At 51.8% G+C, this 23,793-nt stretch overlaps 1 protein-coding gene across 1 annotated transcript in view; it reads right to left on the bottom strand.

The window, feature by feature from the left end:
• The window catches only part of NCS1 (neuronal calcium sensor 1), a 60,654-nt gene extending 50,710 nt beyond the window's left edge, over positions 1-9,944 (bottom strand). Inside the window, exon 1 of the mRNA XM_067742954.1 lies at positions 9,787-9,944. Within this exon, the coding sequence (XP_067599055.1) occupies positions 9,787-9,850 (64 nt within the window). The 5' untranslated portion in view covers positions 9,851-9,944. The remainder of the gene's footprint in view (positions 1-9,786) is intronic.
• Positions 9,945-23,793: the final 13,849 nt, after the last annotated feature.

Genomic DNA, 23,793 nt, shown 5'->3' on the forward strand with positions numbered 1-23,793 from the left:
CCCGGCTGGTCCCTGAGGAGGAACTCAGCTGCCGTCCCCCTCCCCGCAGTTCCCTAGAAGAGAAAGCAGGGGTTCATGGCAGGAAGTGATCACAGGGCTGGGAAGTGGAGAACAGGGGATTTGAACCTAGCTCTGTCTGCCTCCAAATCCACGGTCCTTTCTGGTTCCCACAGCAGTTTCTTACTTCTAAAAAAAATAAAAAAATAAAGAGGCCACTTCCTGTCCCCAAAAGGCCAGAGCAGTGGGGGAGCTGGTGGAGCCTGGAGAAAGAGAGAATGGCGCTCTGAGCCCACTTCCTAGCTGAAAACCCAAGCCTGAAATAAAAAATGCAGAGTGCTATTTCTGCCTTGGGTTAAACATTCCTCAAAGCCACATTCCTCCGCTCTCCTCCTTCTCCCCTGCCAGGGAATCCAGAGCACGGTGGCCTGGATGTGCCGCCAGCTTCCTGGGGCCACCTCCTGAGACCAGGAGTGCCAGGGCCAACAGCTGCCCTGAGCCCATCCTGGGCAACCCCAACCCAGACTCCCTTGGTGGGGAGCACGGCCTCCTAGATGGTACCGTCAGGGTTCCCTGGGGCTGAGAAAAGGTGACATCCATATCACTGAGAGTGGGACAGATGGGGACACTGAGACCCTGAGAGGCGCAGCCACAGCAAACTGGGCTGGAACCAGGACCCCAGACTCTTAGCTCCCTGGCAATTCCCCACCCCCATCAGATTGCAGGTCAGGGACACAGGTGGGCCCCGCCCCGGTCAGCAGAGAAGCAGAACGAAGCAACACATGGCAAGCACTTTGGAAAGCCCAAGCCTTACCCAGAGGCACTCACAGGCCTGCACCGTGCACAGCTCCCGGCTGGGCACTGAACAAACGCCCAAATCCACCAGATGCGTCCCTACCCTCAAGGTGCTTACAATCCCCCAGGATACTGCTACCAGACCTCCAGACCCCAAGGTCCTCTCTGTCACCGTGCCTCTGAGCCCCGCATGGCACCCGTGAGGACTTGGTCTCTCCCTTGACCAACAGACACTTCCTGAGGCCCCCAGGCCACGCCAGGCACGGGCAGGGCAGGATGGCCGGGGCACTCTGGGCCTCCACGGCTTCATCCTCGGGCTGCGCCTTAGCACCCAAGGCCCCACCCGGATGGGGCAAAGGCTAAGAAAGCCTCAGAGGCCTGGGTGCGGCCCAGCCCGCTGTACACGCTTAGTGATGCTCCCTGGACTTGTCACGACCCTCCTCCTGTCACCGTACTGAAGGCCTCGACTCTGCCTCCATCCCACAGGAAGCCAAGTGAGGCTGCCCCCAGTCCCCTGCAGGAAGCAGAACGGCAAGACCAGTAGAGCTGGGGATTCCCTGGTGGTCCAGTGGCTAGGACTCCGCACTTTCACTGCTGAGGACTCGGGTTCAATTCCTGGTTGGGGAACTAAGATGCTGCAGGCTGCGCGGTGCGGCCAAAAAAAGAGAGAGGAAAAAAAAAAAAGACCAGTAGGGCTGTGTGTTCCCAGCTGGAAGGATCCTACCACCCCACCACCCAACCTCACATCCTGCCCAGGAATCCAGGACGCCTGGCAGTGTCTGACACTCCAGCAGTTGCTTGAATGCCTCCAGTGATGGGACACTCACTACTCTTGGCAGCAGCTCTAAGGTTACAAGGCTCACAGAGGACATGGGAGGCGGGCACAGGGTGGGAAGGGCATGGCTTTGGCAAGACAAAGGTCTAAGCCTGAGCCCCAGCTTGGCCACTGACTGGCCGGGAGGCCTTGGGCATGTCCCTGAACCTGCCCGGGCCTCCTTTTCTTCATCTGTAAAATGGGCATAATAGTTCCTCCTCCAAGGGCTGTGGTGAGAACACAGGAGGGAAAATCTGTACTCAACACTCCTGGCACCAAGTGCCCACTTGGTAAACAAGAGTCATCATCACTGTCACTCCTACCAATGACATTTCCCCACTGCTCGAGGGCAGAGGGGCTCCCAGACACCATCGAGGCCAGGGCAGAAGGGGAGAGACGTGGCAGCCACGTCACCTGGCCCCAGGGCAGGCAGCTGAGCAATCAGCTTCTGATCCAGGGCCCAGCCTGTCTGTGCCTCCCACCTGAGTGCCCCCACCCCCCTTGCACACCTACATTACAACCTGCTCAGACCTGCCGTCACACACACCAACGTGCCGCTCACTCACTCCTGACACATGCCACGACCCCGTCACTCACACTCGGAGCATGCCCACGTGAGCCAGGGCTGCACACCCACACTCACTCATGCTCACCCGCACCCCTGCACCAAAGCTTCTTGACGCCCCCCAACTGCACAGGGCCCCTCATCACAGCCCAGGGTCAATTTCCCCTGCACCACTCACCAGATGTGTGGCCCTGGGCCAGCGCCGGTCCCCTCTGAGACTCAGTTTCCCCACCTGTAAAGTGGGGACCATGCACGGCTCCTGGGAGGAGTGGGTGACGAACACATCAACGCTGAGCTGGGCTGGCATGCTTAATGCCAGACTCCGGCCGAGGCGACAGCCTCTGATCCTTACTCGTTGCCGGTTACGGGGTCTCCATGACCACTGATGAGCTACGGGGAGCACCCAAGCCACCAAACTCAGTGTCTTTGCTGTTTCTAACCCCGCACGCAACAGCCCTGTGTTATGAGGGCATTATACTCTCCAACTCACAGATGAGAAAACTGAGGCATCAGGAGATAAAAGACTTGCCCGTGGCTGAGCCAGCCAGAGAGTCCACGTCATCAGACACCGGAGCCCGAGCACGTTCCGTCCCTGGGGCCCCGGAGGAGCTGCCCCACGGAAGTCTCACCATCTGGCAATCTGAATATTGCACAGAGCGGGAAACCGAGGCCCGGGGGGGGGCTAGTGATTCGAAAGTCACTGTCCAGGCTGCAGTGCTTCTGGGACAGAACCCCAAGCAGGTGTGTCTCCAGTCCTCCAGGCCCGCGTCCACGCAGGATCCTAAAACCCAGCACTCTGGAGCCGGCCCGCCCTCCCCAGCTCCCAGAACGATCCAGCTACCGGCCAGGCCAAACACAGAAGCCGTGTGCATTTACCATTCCCTCCCAATTCAGCCGAGGGCCTGTGACAGCTCACGCTGTTACCTCCCAGGGGGGTGGCCGCGAACCGTCCCCTGCCTCTGACGGCCAAGCAGCCCCATTCCTGCGAGGACATTTACTGAGCACTTACTAGGTGTCGGTCCCTGTGCCTGCCAACGGCACACACCTGGCACCCAGAGCTCAGCAGGGTGAGGGGCTCCCCAGGGTCACATGGCCGGCAAGCCCTCACCACTCTGCTGTCCCACCCCAGCCGGGAACCTGACCCCAATTTCACATTACCTGGAAACCTGGCATGTTAATTTATGACGATCTCTGCCGTGGTAGACAGACCACTTGTGCAAAGTGTTTCGTCTCATGATGACAGTAAGGAGGAACCTCTTTTTAATTTATACTGGTTTTTCTTTTCCTTACTGGAGAGCAAGAGAGATTTAGGACAAGATGAACCCCACCAGCTTCAATGAAGAAAGCAAGACATCTTCATCTCCACCCCAGCAGGCAACCCATCACGGCACCATGGGAGGCACCCGACAGGAGTCAACCTGCCCCGGGTATTTGCCATGTGACCCTGCAAGAGATATTTCACCTCTCTGGCACTCGACTGGTCCATTAGTAAAACAAGGACTTTGGACTACATGACCCCAAAGTCTCCTCTAGCTCAAAGATTCCAGGATTTTATTTTATACTAATCAAAGAAATGAATATTGAAACAGTGAGCTACTCTTTTCTTCCTCATCAAGTTGGCAATTATTAAGAAAAACAATAACACTCAGTGCTGGCAAGGATGCGGGGAAACAGGCACTCTCCCATCCCCTTTTGCTGAAAATATAAATGGGAACGTACTTTGTGGAGAGCAGTTGAACAATTTTTCAATCAAAAGTCTTTTAAGATGTTCCCAGCCTTTAATACGACAACTTCATCTGGGGAAATTTATCTTCAAGAAGAGACATGTGCAAAGATTTACTACAAAGATGTTCATGGCGAGATTTAGTACAGAGATGATTCTCAAGCACTGTTTATATTAGAGAGAAAAAAAAACAACCTAAATGTCCAATGGCCAGGGATTAAATAAAATATGTTACATTCATATGAGGTACTGTTAAAAAATCATGGGCAAACATTCACAGTTGTCAGATTTTGAGAAGTTAAAAAGTATATAATCCCGAATTTACAAGGTAATGAAACCTATGTACCAAGTCCTATTGGAGTCTTCCTCCTAAATATATGTAGGATGTGTCCTTGACGTCACCCCCAGTGATACCCCCAATTTATCACCATGATCACCCGGCCTTGATTCCAACCCCCTCCATACTAGGGACTACATGCTAAAAGGATATCCAAACCCAAATCTAACGTCTCCACCACCTCCATCCATAGACGGCCACCCCCGGCCCCGCCCATCTGGGAAAATGTCCAAAACCCTTCCTACGGCCTTTGGGGCCCTTGGTGAGGGATGGCGTGAGCCCAGTGCACTGGCCGGCTGCATCTGCCCCAGAGGGGCTCAGGCCTGGCCTTGGGAGCAGAGGAATCTGGGCCCAATCCCAAGGCCGCGGCCAGGAGGAAGGGCTCTCACCTGACACTGTGAGATGTGACATGCCAGAACTCTCTAGGGTGGGGATGGGGGTGGATGGAGCTGGGGGATGCAGAAAGAGCCGGAAGAGGTGTTTGGAGGAGGCCTGGGCTCTGGGCCCCGGGGGAGTCCCTGCCCCTCTCTGACCTCTGCTTCTCTCGGCAAGGGGTGGCTGTAAGCCAGTGGGCCCGTCCTGCGCTGGAGGACAGAGGACTTGCCTCTGAGGATCAGTTGCCACCAGGAGAGGTTTAAAGGGTCCCCCCAGAACCAGGCACCATGCTGAACCCTTCAAGTGCGCAGATTCCTCCCACCTCTGGGGCCCCCCTGATGCCTGTTTTCCAGAGGAGGAAAGTGAAGCTCCATGAGATGGGGCTTGCCCAAGGACAGGGCCAGAACCTGGCACATCTGGTCCCCGGGGTCTACTTCCCTCCCTGAGACTCTGTGGCTAAACAGCGTCCCCTCCCCTTCTGGCTCACGCTCGGACCTCCAAGCCCTCTCCCCTTTAGATCCACAGAGTCACGTGGGCAGGTACTGCAGAGGAGCAAACTGGTGCTCAGAGAGGGTAAGCAACTTGCCCAAGGTCACAGAGCCCGAGTGAGGACCCAGCCCATTCTCCAGGATACTGAGTTTACAACAGGCTTGATATTTCTTGCCCAGCCCGGCTGTAAGAGTCTAACCTTGATTCCTCCTGCTGCTGCTGTTTAGCCTTCAGTGGAGTCGGGGAGCGGCCTCCCTGGTCTTACCCGCATGCACACAGGAGGCAGAGAGATCGCAGAAGCCGCCTCCCTCCCTCAGGGCCTTCCCTCTCCTGGGTGGCTTATCCGTTTCTCGGCTGTGGGGCCCTCCACGCCCCAACTCGCTCAGTTATCTTAAGATGGGTGCCAGATACTGCCTCCCCCCAAGGCAATGTCTTGCCCTCCCTGGTCGAGCAGAGTTGGGTGGGAGAAGCACCAATCAAAGAGTATTCCTTATTCTACAGGAAGGGACCCTCATGCGACCCTTCCCAAAGCCAGAGAGGCTGGTGACATCCAGCATCTCCCCACCAGACTCCTGGGGGTCCCCTTCTCTGCTCTGGGCTGCAGACACTTCAGCTGCTGGCTTACCCTGACCACTCCCGCATCCAGATGCCCCTCCCACCATTCTGGCATCAGGGGAAAGGCCGAAGAGACCCAAGATTGGCAACAAGAGCAGAGGGAGGAGGGGACCTCCTCTGAGTTTTGGAAGGAGGTGTGGGGAGAGCCGCGAGCACCACGGGGAGAGAATAAGGGGGAGAGAGGGTGGAGGGTTCTGCCTTCCCCAGGACGCTGGCTGGCTTGGCCCAGAAGTCCAAGCTGGCTGGCTTGGCCCAGAAGTCTTTAAACGGATGCAGCTCAGACCACGACAGACGGCTTGAGCCCCGCAAGCTCGGTTTTCCGGACGACCTGGCTAGTTTCCACCCGAGGGCAGGAATTACATCTCTCTCGTTCACATCTCCATCTCTGTGCCCAGGACAGAGTGAGCACTCAGTGAAGGGCAGGTCAGGGCAGCCTCAAAATTAACAAGTGGGATGGGGGTGGGGGAGACACTGCAGCAGGTAAAACAAGAACCTGCTAAGGTTCGGGCAAACCCAAAGTCCCATCTTTCCACGCCTCCTGAGTGCCAGGCACAAAGACCAGGGCCGTAGGGAGGTTCCTTCATGGAGAGATGAACTTTGCTCACAAGATGTATTTACGACCGGTTCAGGATGAAGCCCAATTGTGTAGTCAAAACAACGTGTTAGTAACGATCACTAACATGCATCCTCGCATCCTTGACAAGTGTGTGTCACGCATCAGGGACCTCTTACCATACGCCTTATGCTCTGTTGTATGTGAATCATCTTGTTGCCTCCTTACATGCCCTTGGAGTCAGGGACCATGAGCACACCCATTTTGCAGATGAGAAAACTGAGGCTCAGTTAGGTGAAGGACTGGCCTGTCCCACAGCCTGGGCACACAGGGATGACAATATCCTTACCAACAAACTGCACAAAAGTGGGCCAGACCTCACAGAAACCGGGCTGCTGGCCACACCGAGCACTGTTTGATGAGTCCCGGCTGGGTGGGGCCTCCGTCTCTCGCAAACCTCCTGCTGCCCCTGGATGTGAACTGTGCTGGGGAGGGTGAGGATTGGGTTACGGGGCGCTGATGACTTACAAAATCTCTTCCGCAGCGGAGGGAAAAAATCTGCTCTGCAGTGTTAAAGCTGAACGACAGAGAGGCTTAGCTAGGCTGACTCCAGATGTGCCGAGGGAGGGCCACACGGTTGGAGCTCTCAGAACTCCTCCTGCGTCCTCACACGCACAGATCACCAAGGCAGTCTTTTCCAGAGAGCAGGAGACTCACCACCAAGGATGGCAGCCAGCACTGACTTGGGCATGAACATCTGGGGCTCCCCTCTAGGCCCCCCTCGGCGTTGTGGCTGGCTGTGGGATGCCGAGGTGGCCTAGGACACCAGGTGATGCTTACACATGCCAGGACTCCTAGAACCAGTTGCGGGTCTTCAACTGGGACTCCTCAGAACCAAGGTCTGCATGACAAACACTCGTTAAGGGTACAAATTCCTGGGCCCGGCCCAGGCTCTAAGAATCGGAAATCTGGGAGGGCGACCAGACCCAGGCACCTTGGTGTTCAACGGACCCTCCAGGAGATTCTGACATTTGAGAGTCCTTCCTAAGCGCTCCTCTCTTGACCCCGTATAACACACAGAACCCCTTGAACAAAGAGCAGACGGCTTCACGCCCCGGCCGAAGGAGGCCCATCTGGGGCCTTAGAACAGGCTGGAGGCTTTTCCTGCTGTTCCTGCCGGGAGACTTTTCATTCAACAGATACCTGTGGCCCTACTAAGTGCCAATGCAACCCGACAGGGAAGGGCCTGCCCTGAGGGAGCCGACATCAGCAAGGGAGATAGACAGAAATCCCACGAGCCCAACACGACCTCCCTCAGCCCAAACCCAATAAGAGCCCTAGAGGAAAAGTACCCGGCTCACTCTCTCCCTCATCGAAACTGTTCCAGCTCTCCAAAGGCCTTCTAAAATAGCCCGGCCCAGCCCAGCACCATGGGCCTGATTCCTAACAAGGCCTTGTTGACTCATCTTCTCCCAAAGTTGACAGATCTGCCCAGAGAGAGGGCGATGGACAAAATGACCGCCCCAGGTGCCTTCCCAACCCAGAGGCCACCATCACGGGCTTAGAAATCGGAAAGGGACACACAGAAAAAAAGCCCCTCCAGATTTCTCAGCGTGAGCTCTGAGGTCTCTCAAGGGGATTAACTTGGGGGCCAGACAGGCCTGAGTTCGAGTCCTGACACTGCCTGCTGACGGGCCCTGGGACCTTGGGTCCCGGAACTTCTGTGAGGATTGAACGCGTTAGGGAGGCAAGGAGCTTGGTGCGCGATGTGCTCCAGAAGCAGGAAACCTGGCTCCACTCAGCTCGCAGGTGATAGAGACACCCTGGTGCAGCCCAAGCTCACTCTTCCTTTGAAACCCACTGGACCCTCTGCCTCCCCAAGCCCAGGGGCCTGGGAAGCCCCCTGTGCAGCCTGCCTGCTGACAGCTACAGGCCGCAGCTGGACAGAGCCTGAAGGAAGGCCCAGCAAATCTCACAAAACAGCAGCCAAACTGGGAAGGGCCACCTATCCACCTCGGAAAGAAGGTAAGAGCAGCAAGGACGGAGTCCCTGGTCCTCAGAGCCTCAGCCCTTCAAGGAGCAGCTACTGGGATGTGAGCGCCTTGCTGCAGAATTCCACTGGAGAGGGGCCAGTACCTCCCAGTGGCCTAGCACCCACTCAGGAAAGACCCCTTCAATCCAAGCACATGGGGGTGAGGGGCACGGAGCTGAAGTGTGGGCTTGGACAGACCTGCAAACGTGCCCAGAAGACCAATGGAGTGGGGGGAGGGGCGAGCAGAGGTTGTGCAATGCACCATCACAAGCTGCCTCCCAAGCCTCCATCAACGCGTGGAGGTGGCGGTCAATCTGCCTCCGTCTAGGGAGGTCACAGAGCGACTGGACCCACGCAGCCGCCCAGGTACGGGCTCAGAATCCCAACCCAAGCCCAGAGCCCCTGCCCCGTTCCAAGTCAGATCCCCAGGCAGAAGCCCTTCCAGACCACTCAGCAGTCCTCCTCCGATCCCCCAAAAGAAAGACCCTAAAAGAAAGACCGTGTGGTCAGGACCCAGTGCCATTAACCCTTGGCACGCTGGGACATCTCCAAGAGGCTTGCAGGGAAGGGAGAAGTCTGGTACAGAGAAACTGGAGAGGTGAGGCGACCGGAGAGTTGCGAAGTTGGGCACGTGGAGAGAGACACACTGGGACAGAGCTAGAGAAATCTGAAATTGACAGACCCTCCTCTCAGGGGTGCCCCAGACGGTTAAAAGATGAGATGGACCAGATCACCCAGGGCTGTAGAAACCCATTTCCCAGCCTGGCAGATACAGATAGAAGCTGGGAAGGTGCAATCTGGGCCAGAGGAGAATTCAGCCTATAAACCCTGCAGCCAAGAGGATGCCCAGGACCCTTCACCGCTGCCGCTGCCATGAGCTCTCTGACAAGTCTCACCACCGCACCACACACGATCAGGGCCAGGGAGGGGGCGACAGGCCAACCTCGCAGCAGCAGCAGCAGTAGCGGCGGCAGCAGCGGCGGCGGCAGCGGCAGCGGCAGTAGCGGCGGCACCGTGATGCATGAATCACCCGCCCCGCTGCGCTCGTGCCAGTCGGCTCCGCGCAGCCGGAGCCACCTCGCAAGCAGGCGCCCCCTCTCCACCCCTCGCCCTTGCACACCCCTGTCCTTTTGGACAGTTCTGCTGGGGGGGGCCGCGGGGGGGCTGGGGGCTTCCCTCCGAGCCCGGGGGTGGCCCCGCGCTCGCGGACAGGCGGCACACGTCCTGGGAGCGCATGGTTGGGGGGTGTCCTAGAACAATAGGGCCAGGTGTGGGGCTGGGGGCGCGGCCGGGAGCTTCCGAGGGGCCCGGGGCGGGTGCAGGGCAGGGGATGGCCAAGGCAGGGTGGCGGCGTCGTGGGGAGCGGAGAGCTGGCCCGGAGCGGACGCTGGGCGGGGGGTGGGGGTGGTGACCGCGGGTGGGGGGAGGGGCGCGAGGGGGCGGAGGCAGCGCCCGGCAGCGCAGGGCGGGGGTCCCGGCGCGCGCACTCACAGTAGGTTTTCCTGGTCAGCTCCTCCACGACTTCAGGCTTCAACTTGCTGTTGGATTTCCCCATCCTCGGCGGCCGCGGCCCCCGCGCCCCGGGCCGGACCCCGTCGGGGCGCCCAGCGGGAGTGGCTGGGCCGGGGCGGGGTGCGCGGGGGGCCGGCGGGCCGGGGCCGCGCCTTTGTTTGCGGCTCGCGGCGCGGTGCCCGGGGCGCGGGGCAGCCGCTTGGCAGGCCCGGGCCGTCCGGCCGCCGCCCTCTCCGGGCGCCGCGGCGCGGAGCTGCGCTGGGCTGGGCGCCGACGCGGCCGCGGTGTTGCCGCGGTCGTCCCTGGTTACTGAGCTCCGCGGCACATGCTCGCTGCTGCGCTCCCTCTCGCCGCCGCCCCTGCGCTCCCCGCCTCCCGCCTCCCGCCCGCACCGGCGCGCCAGGGGTGGACCCGGAGCCGCCACTCAGCGCCCGGCGCCACCTCCCGCCCCGCACCCGCCCGGCCGGGCCTGCGCCCGCGGAACGACGACCCCGCGAGCGCCAAGCCAAGCTCGCAGAGGGGCGCCCCCGGCCTCATCGGTCCCCGGGCGGGAGGGCGAGGTCACCCCCGCCACCTCCCTCGCGGCGATCCGGCCCCCCCGTAGGGCGGAGCCGGGCGGGGGAGGGCCCGGAAGATCTGACGTGAATGAGGCTGAGGCTCGGCTTGGCGAAATTCATTCATTCGACACTGATTTGTTGGGCGCTGGGGAAGCCTGGGAGCAGGCCAGGCGCGGTCCCAGCCCTGACGGGGCGGGGGCGGGAGGGGAGGACACGTCTCTGCAGGATGTCACATGTGGTGGCGGGTGGGGGGGGGCACCTACCGCGGCCTGGGGAAGGTGACCTCCAAGACCGGGGGAGGGAAGGAGGGTGGTTGGGAACGTGTTCAAGGCCCAGAAAACCTGGAGGAGGGAAGGAGGCCTGAACGCCAGGGAGAGCTCCTCTCCGTGCACGGGACTCCACGCACAGTCCGGGGTATGATGTGAAGCCAGAGAGAAGGGCAAGGACCAGTGGGGACAGGCCTGCGCTCGCCCCAAGGAGCTGGGCCTCTGCGATTTAAGCAAGGAGGTAACAGGGTCAGATATGCTTTCTCTGCTTCTCTGGCCTCAGTGTGGAGGGGCGCTCTGGTCAGGAGCTGTGGCCCAGACCAGTGGCCAGGGCTCCACCTGGATGAACAGAGGCAAGGGATGGGGGGTGGGGTAAGTTTATGGTGAGGGAGAGAGACTACGTGGGCTTCCAGGGCCACCCCATCTACAATGTGAACATGTTGGGACCTCTTCTGTCCCCTTCCCCAGCTTTATCTGTTTTCTCTTTAGCAACTATCACAGATCTCTTTTTTTAAACTTAATTTTATTTTTTTATACAGCAGGTTCTTATTAGTCATCCATTTTATACACATCAGTGTATACATGTCAATCCCAATCGCCCAATTCATCACAGCACCATCCCCACCCCCCTGCGGCTTTCCCCCCTTGGTGTCCATACGTTTGTTCTCTACATCTGTGTCTCAACTTGTGCCCTGCAAACCGGTTCATCTGTACCATTTTTCTAGGTTCCACATACATGCGTTAATAAACGATATTTGTTTTTCTCTTTCTGACTTACTTCACTCTGTATGACAGTCTCTAGATCCAGCCACGTCTCAACAAATGACCCAATTTCGTTCCTTTTTATGGCTGAGTAATATTCCATTGTATATATGTACCACAACTTCTTTATCCATTCGTCTGTCGATGGGCATTTAGGTTGCTTCCATGACCTGGCTATTGTAAATAGTGCTGCAGTGAACACTGGGGTGCATGTGTCTTTTTGAATTATGGTTTTCACCCACTTCAGACCTAGGGACACATACAGACTGAAAGTGAGGGGATGGAAAAAGGTATTCCATGCAAATGGAAATCAAAAGGAAGCTGGAGTAGCAATACTCATATCAGATAAAATAGACTTTAAAATAAAGAATGTTACAAGAGACAAGGAAGGACACTACATAATGATCAAGGGATCAATCCAAGAAGAAGATATAACAATTATAAATATATATGCACCCAACATAGGAGCACCTCAATACATAAGACAACTGCTAACAGCTATAAAAGAGGAAATCGACAGTAACACAATAATAGTGGGGGACTTTAACACCTCACTTACGCCAATGGACAGATCATCCAAAGTGAAAACAAATAAGGAAACAGAAGCATTAAATGACACAATAGACCAGATAGATTTAATTGATATTTACAGGACATTCCATCCAAAAACAGCAGATGACACTTTCTTCTCAAGTGCGCACTGAACATTCTCCAGGATAGATCACATCTTGGGTCACAAATCAAGCCTCAGTAAATTTAAGAAAATTGAAATCATATCAAGCATCTTTTCAGACCACAACGCTATGAGATTAGAAATGAATTACAGGGGAAAAAAAGGTAAAAAACACAAACACATGGAGGCTAAACAAAACACTACTAAATAACCAAGAGATCACTGAAGAAATCAAAGAGGAAATCAAAAAATACCTAGAGACAAATGACAGTGAAAACACTACATCCAAAACCCATGGGATGCAGCAAAAGCAGTTCTAAGAGGGAAGTTTATAGCTATACAAGCCTACCTCAAGAAACAAGAAAAATCTCAAATAAACAATCTAACCTTACACCTAAATGAACTAGAGAAAGAGGAACAAACAATATCACAGATTTCATTAGCAGATTTTTTCATTGTGTTTTGCTGTCTCCTCAGCTAGAGTATGAGCCTCCCGAGGGCAGGGATTCTTTCTTATTTGTAGTTTTATTTCCAGCACCTAGAAGGCACCTGACTTTGCAGTGGCCACTCAGCAAACCTCTGTAAATGAGTGACGGGCTGAGGGCGGAAGGACACCGGTGCTGGGGGCCTGGGGGTGGACAGAGCATGGCAGGAAGAGGCCGCCCTCCTCAGGGCCACAGGGATGAGGTGGTGGGCAGGGTGTCTTTTTGTCCCCACTTTGGCACAGTGTTCAGACCTCAGGGGATCCGGGAAGCCCGAAGGAACGGGGGAGACAGAAACCCTGCCTCTCAACCCCAGATGCCTCCTCCTCCAGACACGCCCTATTCCAGCCTTTCTCCTGAAGGCCTTGCCTGGTCGAGGCCCTGGCCCCAGGAAGCCTTCAGAGAGGGGTACACTTGCTGGCCTGCTAGAGCTCATTCTGTCAAGGAAGTGAGGAGGGTACAGACCCCAAGAGCTGGGCCCACAGTTGGAGGGATCTGGTTTAAACTTGGGAACAGGATGTCCCAACCATGAGGACTGGCTAGGAATGGACAGTAGGGAGGGACCCGCGGTGAGGGGTTTAGCGCTGGCCAGCCCAGCCTGAGCTTCCTGCCTGGGAGGAGGGGTCCCCAGCAAGGGGACCAAGGCCTAGTTGGGACGACAGTGACAGCAGTAGCAATTAAAGCCCTAAATCCACGTGCTCCTCCTGTATTTCTTGCCCACCGTCTACATGCCAGGCACTGTGCTGAGCACTGGGGACACCACCGTGACCAACGTGGTCCATTTCCTCAGGGAGCTCAGGGACCTCCCCCTCTCCTGTCTGCCCCACATTGGTCCCCAAATCACACTGGTGACAAACTCCACGAAAAGATGTGAACCATACACAGAAACTCCTGTGGGGGCAGGGAGCTTCCTGCGGGCTTCACAGATTCCTCTGTCATTCAGCAAGTATTTACTGAGCACCTATTATGTGCCGGGCCTGCAGGATAGAGACAAAACTCCTGCTGTTGTGGAGTGTACAGTTAATGAGGGCACAGTGATATAAACATAAACAAAATTCATGAGTAAAATATATAATGTCAGAGGTGAAATATAACAATAAGGCAGGGAAGGCGGATGGCAAGTGCTGGGGTGGGAGCTGTGAGATGTTTACTGGCAGGGAGCCCTCAATGAAGAGGTGCTATTTGAACAAGGACCTGAAGGAGGGGGATGCCCTGCAGTAGAGCCTGGTGGCCTGTGTGTGGCCTGGCAGGGGCGCAGCAAGGTGGGGCTTAGAGAGTGAGGCAGAGATCGGAGATGAGGTCAGACTCAGGGATCTGTTGGTACTTAGCCGGATCCCTGGGCTGCTGCACACTGACTCCAGGCAGGTGGGGTGGAAACAGGGACCCTTGGGAGGTCACAGCATCATCAGCTGGGGCGGTGGTGGCCGGGTCCAGCGTGGCAGCGAGGACATAGAGATAACTGGTTAGACTCGATTATATTTTGAAGGCAGAGACGGCAGGATACCTGAATGGATTGGGTAAGGGTGTGAGACAAAGAAAGAAGGGAATCAAGGCCAAGGATTTTGACCTGAGCCACTGGGAGAATGGTTTCCATTTGCTACTGTGGGGAGTGGCCAGGTTTGCAGATGGAAAGAGCAGGAGTCCGGTTCTGGACGTGTGAGGTATGGGAGGCTCATTAGACATCCAAGTGGAGATGCCGAAGAGGCAGGTGACACAGGCGCCTGGAGTTTGTGGACAGGTCCAGGCTGCAGGGATCAGCTGGTGAGTCATCCTGGCAGAGATGGAATTTAAAGCCCTGCGACGGGATAAGGTCACTAAGGGAGCGTATAGATATATAGGAGCTGGTCGGGCAAGGCTGGGCAGAGTGTTCCGGGCCCCCATGACGTGGGGAGAGCATGTGGGAAGGTGCTGGGCCTTGGGGCCAGCCTTACCCTCTTTCCTGACCTGGATTTCAGCCCAAAGGGTCCCTGCCAACATCCAAATACCTTATCCCGTGCCACCCCAGACTAAGCGCTCAGATCCACTCTCTGATGCCCGGGGTCGTTCTGAGAGCACTGGTTCTGGGTCTTTCTGCCACAAGAATTTGGTGTTTTAAGGTGAAGAAAAATGTGCAGCCAGGCTTCAAGCCAGGGTTTCACGACCAGATTCCCACTTTCAGAGGCCCCTTCTGGCTGCTGTGGATTGGAGGGGACAGAGTCAAAGCCCAGAGGCCGGTGAAGAGCCAGGGAGTTTGAGTGGCAACTGATTAGATGGGGGTTGGGGGGATGAGAGAGAGGAAGGGACGGAATGGATCCCTGGTGGAGGGGGTGGAGGGGGAGGGAGAGCCCGGCAAGGAGCAGGTCATAAACCAGTGCGCACAGAATAATCGAATTAGCTCCATATACCTATGTAGAAAGCAGTCCGAAGGGTACACCTCCAGGGTGTTACAGCAATTGCTACCAGTATATGTGGGATTATAGGTCATTTTATTTTCTTCTCTCATCTGTATTTTTCCTTGTGTTTTAAAAAATTGGGATGGGACTTCCTTGGTGGTCCTATGGTTAGGACTCAGTGCTCTCACTGCCGTGGCCCCGGGTTCAATCCCTGGTCAGGGAACTAAGATCCCGAAAGCCACTCAGCGGGGGGGGGGGGAAAAAAAAAGGGATGTAATTCACATAATATAAATTTACCATTTTAAAGTATATAATTCAGTAGTTTTAGTATATTCACTAGGTTCTGCAGCCATTATCACTACCTAACTTGAGAATCTCCTCTGTGTCTTATATAGACTGTTTTCTATAACTAAATGCTTTGCTTTTGAATAAGAAAAGTATTTGACAAATCATCTTGCTCAGCTGCCAGTAGCCCCAGGAACACGCCTTCCTGAGTCAGCTGCTAGGGCTTGTGGATGACCTGGATGCCCAGCCCCCTTCCAGACGTGGTGAATCTGAAGGAGGGGGCATCGGGCCTGGGAATCTGCATTTTAACCCAGCATCTGGTCTCCCTCTCTCGCCTTTCAGCTGAGAGTCCCATCCCTTGTGTTATAAGCTCACCTGGGAGAGTGACCCCAGATGCTTGCTTTGTAGTTCTTTCAGAAAGCTTTGCGGGGGGGAGGGAGAAATGACACACATGTGGTGGGCAGAGTCAGGATTAAAGATTCCCCCAGGTCACTGCATCCTGGGTGTCGGTTACCTCTTCTGCCTGATCAACAGCTCCATTCCGATCTCTTCCAGGTCTCAGTCCACATATCCAGTGCCTTATAGGGTGTGTCCATTTGGACGTCTCGCTAGTATCTCAGACTCAGCACGGCAGAAACATAACTAATCCCCTCCCTCCCCAAAAGAATCTTCTCCCCTTGGGCACATGGCGCCCCCCATACTCAGTGGCTCCAGCCAGAAATCTGAAACATCTTAGGCTCCTCCCTCTCCCCAGGAACCTCCTCTCTAGATCCATCAACCTGGTCCATGGGATTTCCCTGCCTAAATAGCCCTCAAGGCATAAGGCTTTTTCTCCACTCCTCCCCAGCCCACAACAGGTCTAAGCCAGCCACTGCCCTTTCTCAAAGCCACCGTCTCCTGCCTTACCTCTTGGTCCCCCTAACAAGTTGTTACCCCGCCGGGGCTGCCCTTCCGCCCCCTCCCATATTGCAGTGACTGCCTAGACCTTCAAGCTCCAACAGGAAACCCCTCCCACACCTACAGCCACTGAGCACCTGAGATGTGGCCCATCCAATGGAGACGTGCTCTCTGCACAAAGTACACACTGGATTTCGCAGGGTCATACAAAATAAAAAGAATGAAAACTATCTCATTCATATATTTTAAAAATTTGATTACACATTGAACCGATAATATTTTGGCTATAATGGGTGAAATATATTATTAAAATTAATTCCATCTGTTTCTTTTAGTTTTTTTTAAATGAACCTACTAGAAAATATAAACTTCCACCGGTGGCCACATTCTATTCCTAACAGACAGTGCTGTCTTGGACGTCCCTTCTAGTCTCCATTTAAGCATCATCTCCACAGAGCCTTCCCGGGGTCCCACAGGTGACCTCATGCCCCCGTAGTGTGCACCTACGCCCAACGGCACCTGGTCCTGGGGTTTGCAGCACTTTATGTGATTTAAGGAGGTGTGTCCCGAGGAAGACCTTTCCGTTCCGTCGTTCCATCGGTCGGGTGGGTGCGAATGGGGGCTGCCCAGGTACAGCCAGCTGCTAGGAGTGGGGGGAGGGGTGTGCTGGAATTTGGCCCAGTCGGGGGAGGGGGAGGAGGGGACCCACTGAATCCCCAACGTGGAGCATGCATCCTGAGGCCCAGGTTCAGGCCTGGCTCTGTTCCTCATGCACTGTGTGGCTTCGGGCAAATCATTTCCCATCTCATGGACGAAGCTGATCTTCTCATAAGGGGAGGGTTTATAAGCATCAAAGAGGCTGGGCACAAACGCACGCCAAACAGTTAACATCTTTAACCTATTAAGAACTTTCTAAGCTAAGAAGCAAACGGTGAGCCCTCAATAGAAAATGGGGAAAGGACTCAAGGAGGTGATACTGGAGCAAATGCAAGCCTCCCGTCAGCACAGAAGCTGTCCCTGACAACTTATCAGAGGAGCACAAAACAAACTGGAAAGAAAAAGAGTCAGTGACCATAACCCAGGGTTGGCAAAGAAGTGAGAAAATGGGCAACCAGCCACTGCCAGGCAGGTTGAGTTGGTACAACCTTTCTGAAGAACATTTTGGCAGTAAATACCCATATTCTCTGACTCAGCAATTCCTCTTCTAGGAAATTCTCCGAAGCCAACCATTGGAGCTCTATACAAGTGTTTAGCTTCAAGGATGTTACTGTAGCGGCACTTATAACAACAACAACAAAAGTGGAAACAACCTACGTATCCAAAACCGAGGGATTCCATTATCCATACCATGGAATCCTATCCAACAGTATTAAATTACAGCATGGACAGAAATCTACTTACATGACACAGATCTGTTAACAGCACAAAAAAGTTTCAAAAATCCTAGGATCATGCCAACTGTGGGGTGAAAAAGAAATCTGTGATTTCATTGTGAGTGTGTGTGGGGTTTTTTTGGCCACACCAGGCGGCATGCAGGATCTTAGTTCCCAGACCAGGGATAGAACCCATGCCCCCTGCAATGGAGGCGCAGAGTCTTAACCACTGGACCGCCAGGGAAGTCCCTGTGGTTTTTTTTGGTTTTTTTTTTTTGCGGTACGCGGGCCTCTCACTGTTGTGGCCTCTCCCATTTCGGAGCACAGTCTCCGGACATGCAGGCTCAGCGGCCATGGCTCACGGGCCTAGCCGCTCCGTGGCATGTGGGATCTTCCCGGGCTGGGGCACGAACCCGCGTCCCCTGCATCGGCAGGCGGACTCTCAACCACTGCGCCACCAGGGAAGCCCTGTGTTTTTTAATTAAGTAGTTTTTAATCATATTTTTTCTCCAAGTTATAAAAAGATTATCAAAAGTATATAATCCAGTCTCTCCTGAAGAAAAACCAGTCTCAGTGGTACACATGTCCTGTGGGGAAAAGGGTTCCCTGGTCAAATGCTTTGGGGGGATATCCCATCTAGGAGTCAGGCACATTCGCATACTAAAGGCTCTGAGAAATCCTGCGGGAAAGAAATTTGTTTTATTTCAGTATTTCTACTCTTATTTTTTCCTTAGCTCCAGATAGCATTTGAAGAACTGATGTCCTGTGGAATACACAGACATGAGGAACCCATTGTTTTATGGGTTCTCCCGTGGCAGAAATGATGTAATGAAGAGGTGAAATGGATGGAGGTGAAGCACTGAGTCTTTAGTTGTCATATTCACAGGGTCGGCACTGCTAGAGAGAGCCCACCCAGCGGCCAGCTGCCTCCCCATCTCAGATGTCCCGCAGGTACCTGGCCCAAAGTGGGAGCTGCATGACCATAGGTTGGGTCCAGCTGAGCTGACTCACCCTGTCCCCAAAACATGCTGCAGTGGGCTGCCGACCCCAGCCCGTGGGCAGTGGCTGCCGTAGCGTTGTGTTGGGCAGGGGCTTGGCTGGAGAGAGTGGCATGAACCACTGCGCTATGGGTCATGGTCATCACGGAGGAAGAGGCAGCACTGTGTATCTCCGCGTTCCCTTGGGAAGAATTCTGTGGTCTTTCCCATCCTTCTTTCCTGCATTCACCCCGAGTGAATTACCACCCAGTCAGGGCAAATGGCGATTGGAGAGGACCAGGGGCTCTGGGGTCAGAGAGGACCAGGGGCTGGTCCTCCATCCATGATGTCAGAACTGCCCACCACAGTCACATCCTCACTAGGCTCTCTGGCCAGCAGCCTTGTGTTATAGGGGGCTGTGGAAGTGGCCAGTGGGACAGTGGTTAGCACAGGCCCTGGAGCCAGACTGTGCTTACTGGTTGTGTGGCCTTAGGTAAGTTACTTAAACTCCTTAAGCCTCAGTTTCCATATCTGGAAAGTGGGCATAATAAAAATACTACCTCCCCACAGAATCGTTATGAGAATTAAGTGATATACGGGAATACGCAGCACTCCTTAGTAAAGGCTGGCTGTTATTATTATTGATGAATAATTACATAGGTTTTAATAATATTATTGTTATTGACAGAGGAAAAGAGATCATTTAATGACATCATCTGGGGGGGGCGCCCAGGCATGTGACGACCTGAGCACGTGACGTGGTCAGCGCCGAGATCCTCATGGGAGAAAAGAAGAACAAAAAGAAAAACAGCTGGGCAGGTCTTCAAGACGGCGGAGGAGTAAGACGTGGAGATCACCTTCCTCCCCACAAATACATCCAAACTACATCTACATGTGGAACAACTCCTACAGAACACCTACTGAACACCGGCGGACCTCAGACTTCCCAAAAGATGCCTTCAGGTGACCTACACGCAGAGGCGGGGCCAAATCCGAAGCTGAGCCCCGGGACCTGTGAGAACAAAGAAGGGAAAGGGAAACCTCTCCCAGCAGCCTCAGGAGCAGCGGATTAAATCTCCACGATCAACTTGATGTACCTGCATCTGTGGAATACCTGATTAGACGACAAATCATCGCGAAATTGAGGCGGTGGACTTTGGGAGCAACTCGAGACTTCGGGTTTGCTTTCTGCATCGAATTTGTTTCTGGTTCAATGTTTATCTTAGTTTAGTATTTACAGCTTATTATCATTAGTAGATTCATTTATCGATTTGGTTGCTCTCTTCCTTTTATATATATATGTGTGTGTGTGTGTGTGTGTGTGTGTATGTGGTGTTTATTTTTCCTTCTTCTCTTTTTGGGAGTGTGTATGCGTATGCTTTTTTGTGTGATTTTGTCCGTATAGCTTTGCTTTTGCCATTTGTTCTAGGGTTCTGACTGTCCGTTTCTGTTTTTTCTGGTTTTTTTTTTTTTTTTTTTTAGTATAGTTTTTAGTGCTGGTTATCATTAGTGGATTTGTTGTTTGGTTTCGTTGCTCTCTTCTTTCTTTCTCTCTTTCTTTTTTCTTTATTACCTTTAAATTTTTTTATTTTTCATAATTTTTGCCTATTTTAATAACTTTATTTTTTTCTTTCTTTCTTTCTCTCTCTCTCCCCCTCCCCCTCTCTCTCTCTCTCTCCCTCCCCCTCTCTCTCTCCTTCTCTCCCTCTCTCTCTCTCTCTCTCTCTTTCTTTCATTCCCTTTTCTTCTGAGCTGTGTGGAAGACAGGGTCTTGGTGCTCCAGCTGGGTGTCAGGCCTGAGCCTCTGAGGTGGGAGAGCCAAGTTCAGGACATTGGTCCACCAGAGACCTCCCGGCCCCACGTAATATCAAACGGCAAAAGCTCTCCCAGAGATCTCCATCTCAACGCTAAGACCCAGCTCCACTCAACGACCAGCAAGCTACAGTGAAGGACACCCTATGCCAAACAACTAGCAAGACAGGAACACAACCCCACCCATTAGCAGAGAGGCTGCCTAAAATCATAATAAGGTCAGACACCCCAAAGCACACCACCGGACGTGGTCCTGCAAACCAGAAAGACAAGATCCAGCCTCATCCACCAGAACCTCCACCAGGAATCCTACATAACCCACTGAACCAAACTTACCCATTGGGAGCAGACACCAAAAAAAATGGGAACTACGAACCTGTAGCTTGTGAAAAGGGGACCCCAAACACAGTAAGTTAAGCAAAATGAGAAGACAGAGAAATGCACAGCAGATGAAGGAGGTAAAAACCCACCAGACCAAACAAATGCAGAGGAAATAGGCAGTTTACCTGAAAAAGAATTCAGAGTAATGATAGTAAAGATGATCCAAAATCTTGGAAACAGAATGAAGAAAATACAAGAAATGTTTAACAACGACCTAGAAGAACTAAAGAGCAAACAAACAATGATGAACAACACAATAAATGAAATTAAAAATTCTCTAGAAGGAATCAATAGCAGAATAACTGAGGCAGAAGAACGGATAAGTGACCTGGAAGATAAAATAGTGGAAATAACTACCGCAGAGTAGAATAAAGAAAAAAGAATGAAGAGAATTGAGGACAGTCTCAGAGACCTCTGGGACAACACTAAATGCACCCACATTCGAATTATAGGGGTCCCAGAAGAAGAAGAGAAAAAGAAGGGACTGAGAAAATATTTGAAGAGATTATAGTTGAAAACCTCCCTAATATGGGAAAGGAAATGGTCAATCAAGTCCAGGAAGCGCAGAGAGTCCCATACAGGATAAATTGAAGGAGAAACACGCCAAGACACATATTAATCAAACTATCAAAAATTAAATACAAAGAAAAAATATTAAAAGCAGCAAGGGAAAAGCAACAATTAACATACAAAGGAATCCCCATAAGGTTAACAGCTGATCTTTCAGCAGAAACTCTGCAAGCCAGAAGGGAGTGGCAGGACATATTTAAAGTGATGAAAGGGAAAAAACTGACAACCAAGATTACTCTACTGAGCAAGGATCTCATTCAGATTCAAGGGAGAAATTAAAACCTTTACAGACAAGCAAAACCTAAGAGAATTCAATACCACCAAACCAGCTTTACAACAAATGCTAAAGGAACTTCTGTAGGCAGGAAACACAAGAGAAGGAAAAGACTTACAATAACAAATCCCAAGCAATTAAGAAAATGGTAATAGGAACATACATATCGATAACAACCTTAAATGTAAATGGATTAAATGCTCCAACCAAAACACAAACACTGGCTGAATGGATACCAAAACAAGACCTGTATATATGCTGTCTACAAGAGACCCACTTCAGACCTAGGGACACATACAGGCCAAAAGTGAGGGGATGGAAAAAGATATTCCATGCAATGGAAACCAAAAGAAAGCTGGAGTAGCAATTCTTGTATCAGACGATTAAAATAAAGACTATTACAAGAGACAAAGAAGGACACTGCATAATGATCAAGGGATCAATCCAAGAAGATATAACAATTGTGAATATTTATGCACCCAACATAGGAGCACCTCAGTACATAAGGCAAATGCTAACAGCCATAAAAGGGGAAATCGACAGTAACACAATCATAGTAGGGGACTTTAACACCCCACTTTCACCAATGGACAGATCATCCAAAATGAAAATAAATAAGGAAACACAAACTTTAAATGATACATTAAACAAGATAGACTTAATTGATATTTATAGGACATTCCAACAAAAAACTACAGAATACACCTTCTTCTCAAGTGCTCATGGAACATTCTCCAGGATAGATCATATCTTGGGTCATAAGTCAAGCCTTGGTAAATTTAAGAAAATTGAAATCGTATCAAGTATCTTTTCCGACCACAATGCTACGAGACTAGATATCAATTACAGAACAAAATCTGTAAAAACTACAAACACACGGAGGCTAAACAAAACACTACTAAATAACCAAGATATCACTGAAGAAATCAAAGAGGAAATCAAAAAATACCTAGAAACAAATGACAATGTAAACATGACAACCCAAAACCTATGGGATGCAGCAAAAGCAGTTCTAAGAGGGAAGAATACTAGCAAACAGAATCCAACAGCACATTAAAAGCATCATACACCATGATCAAGTGGGGTTTATCCCAGGAATGCAAGGATTCTTCAATATATGCAAATCAATCAATGTGATAAACCATATTAACAAACTGGAGGAGAAAAACCATATGATCATCTCAATAAATGCAGAAAAAGTTTTCGACAAAATTCAACACCCATTTATGATAAAAACCCTCCAGAAAGTAGGAATAGAGGGAACTTACCTCAACATAATAAAGGTCATATATGACAAACCCACAGCCAACATCATTCTCAATGGTGAAAAACTGAAACCATTTCCTCTAAGATCAGGAACAAGACTCTCACCACTCTCACCACTATTATTCAACATAGTTTTGGAAATTTTAGTCACAGCAATCAGAAAAGGAAAAGAAATAAAAGGAATCCAAATCGGAAAAGAAGAAGTAAAACTGTCACTGTTTGCAGATGACATGATACTATACATAGAGAATCCTAAAGATGCTACCAGAAAACTACTAGAGCTAATCAATGAATCTGGTAAAGTAGCAGGATACAAAATTAATGCACAGAAAATCTCTTGCATTCCTATCCACTAATGATGAAAAACCTGAAAGAGAAATTAAGGAAACATTCACATTTACCACTGCAACAAAAAGAATAAAATACCTAGGAATAAACCTACCTAAGGAGACAAAAGACCTGTATACCGAAAACTATAAGACTCTGATGAAAGAAATTAAAGATGATACAAACAGATGGAGAGATATACCATGTTCCTGGCTTGGAATAATCAACATTGTGAAAATGACTATACTACCCAAAGCAATCTACAGATTCAATGCAATCCCTATCAAACTACCAATGGCATTTTTCACAGAACTAGAACAAAAAGTTTCACAATCTGTATGGAAACACAAAAGATCCCAAATAGCCAAAGCAATCTTCAATCTTGAGAAAGAAAAACAGAGCCGGAGGAATCAGGCTCCCTGACTTCAGACTATACTACAAAGCTACCATCATCAAGACAGTATGGTACTGGTACAAAAACAGAAATACAGATCAATGGAACAGGATAGAAAGCCCAGAGATAAATCCACGCACATATGGTCAACTTATCTTTGATAAAGGAGGCAAGAATATACAATGGAGAAAAGACAGCCTCTTCAATAAATGGTGATGGGAAAACTGGACAGCTACATGTAAAAGAATACACATAATAAACTCAACACCATACACAAAAATAAACTCAAAATGGATTAAAGACCTAAATGTAAGGCCA

This window comes from Pseudorca crassidens, chromosome 7 (assembly GCF_039906515.1).
Source record: "Pseudorca crassidens isolate mPseCra1 chromosome 7, mPseCra1.hap1, whole genome shotgun sequence".
In the NCBI taxonomy this organism is placed as follows: Eukaryota; Metazoa; Chordata; class Mammalia; order Artiodactyla; family Delphinidae; genus Pseudorca; species Pseudorca crassidens.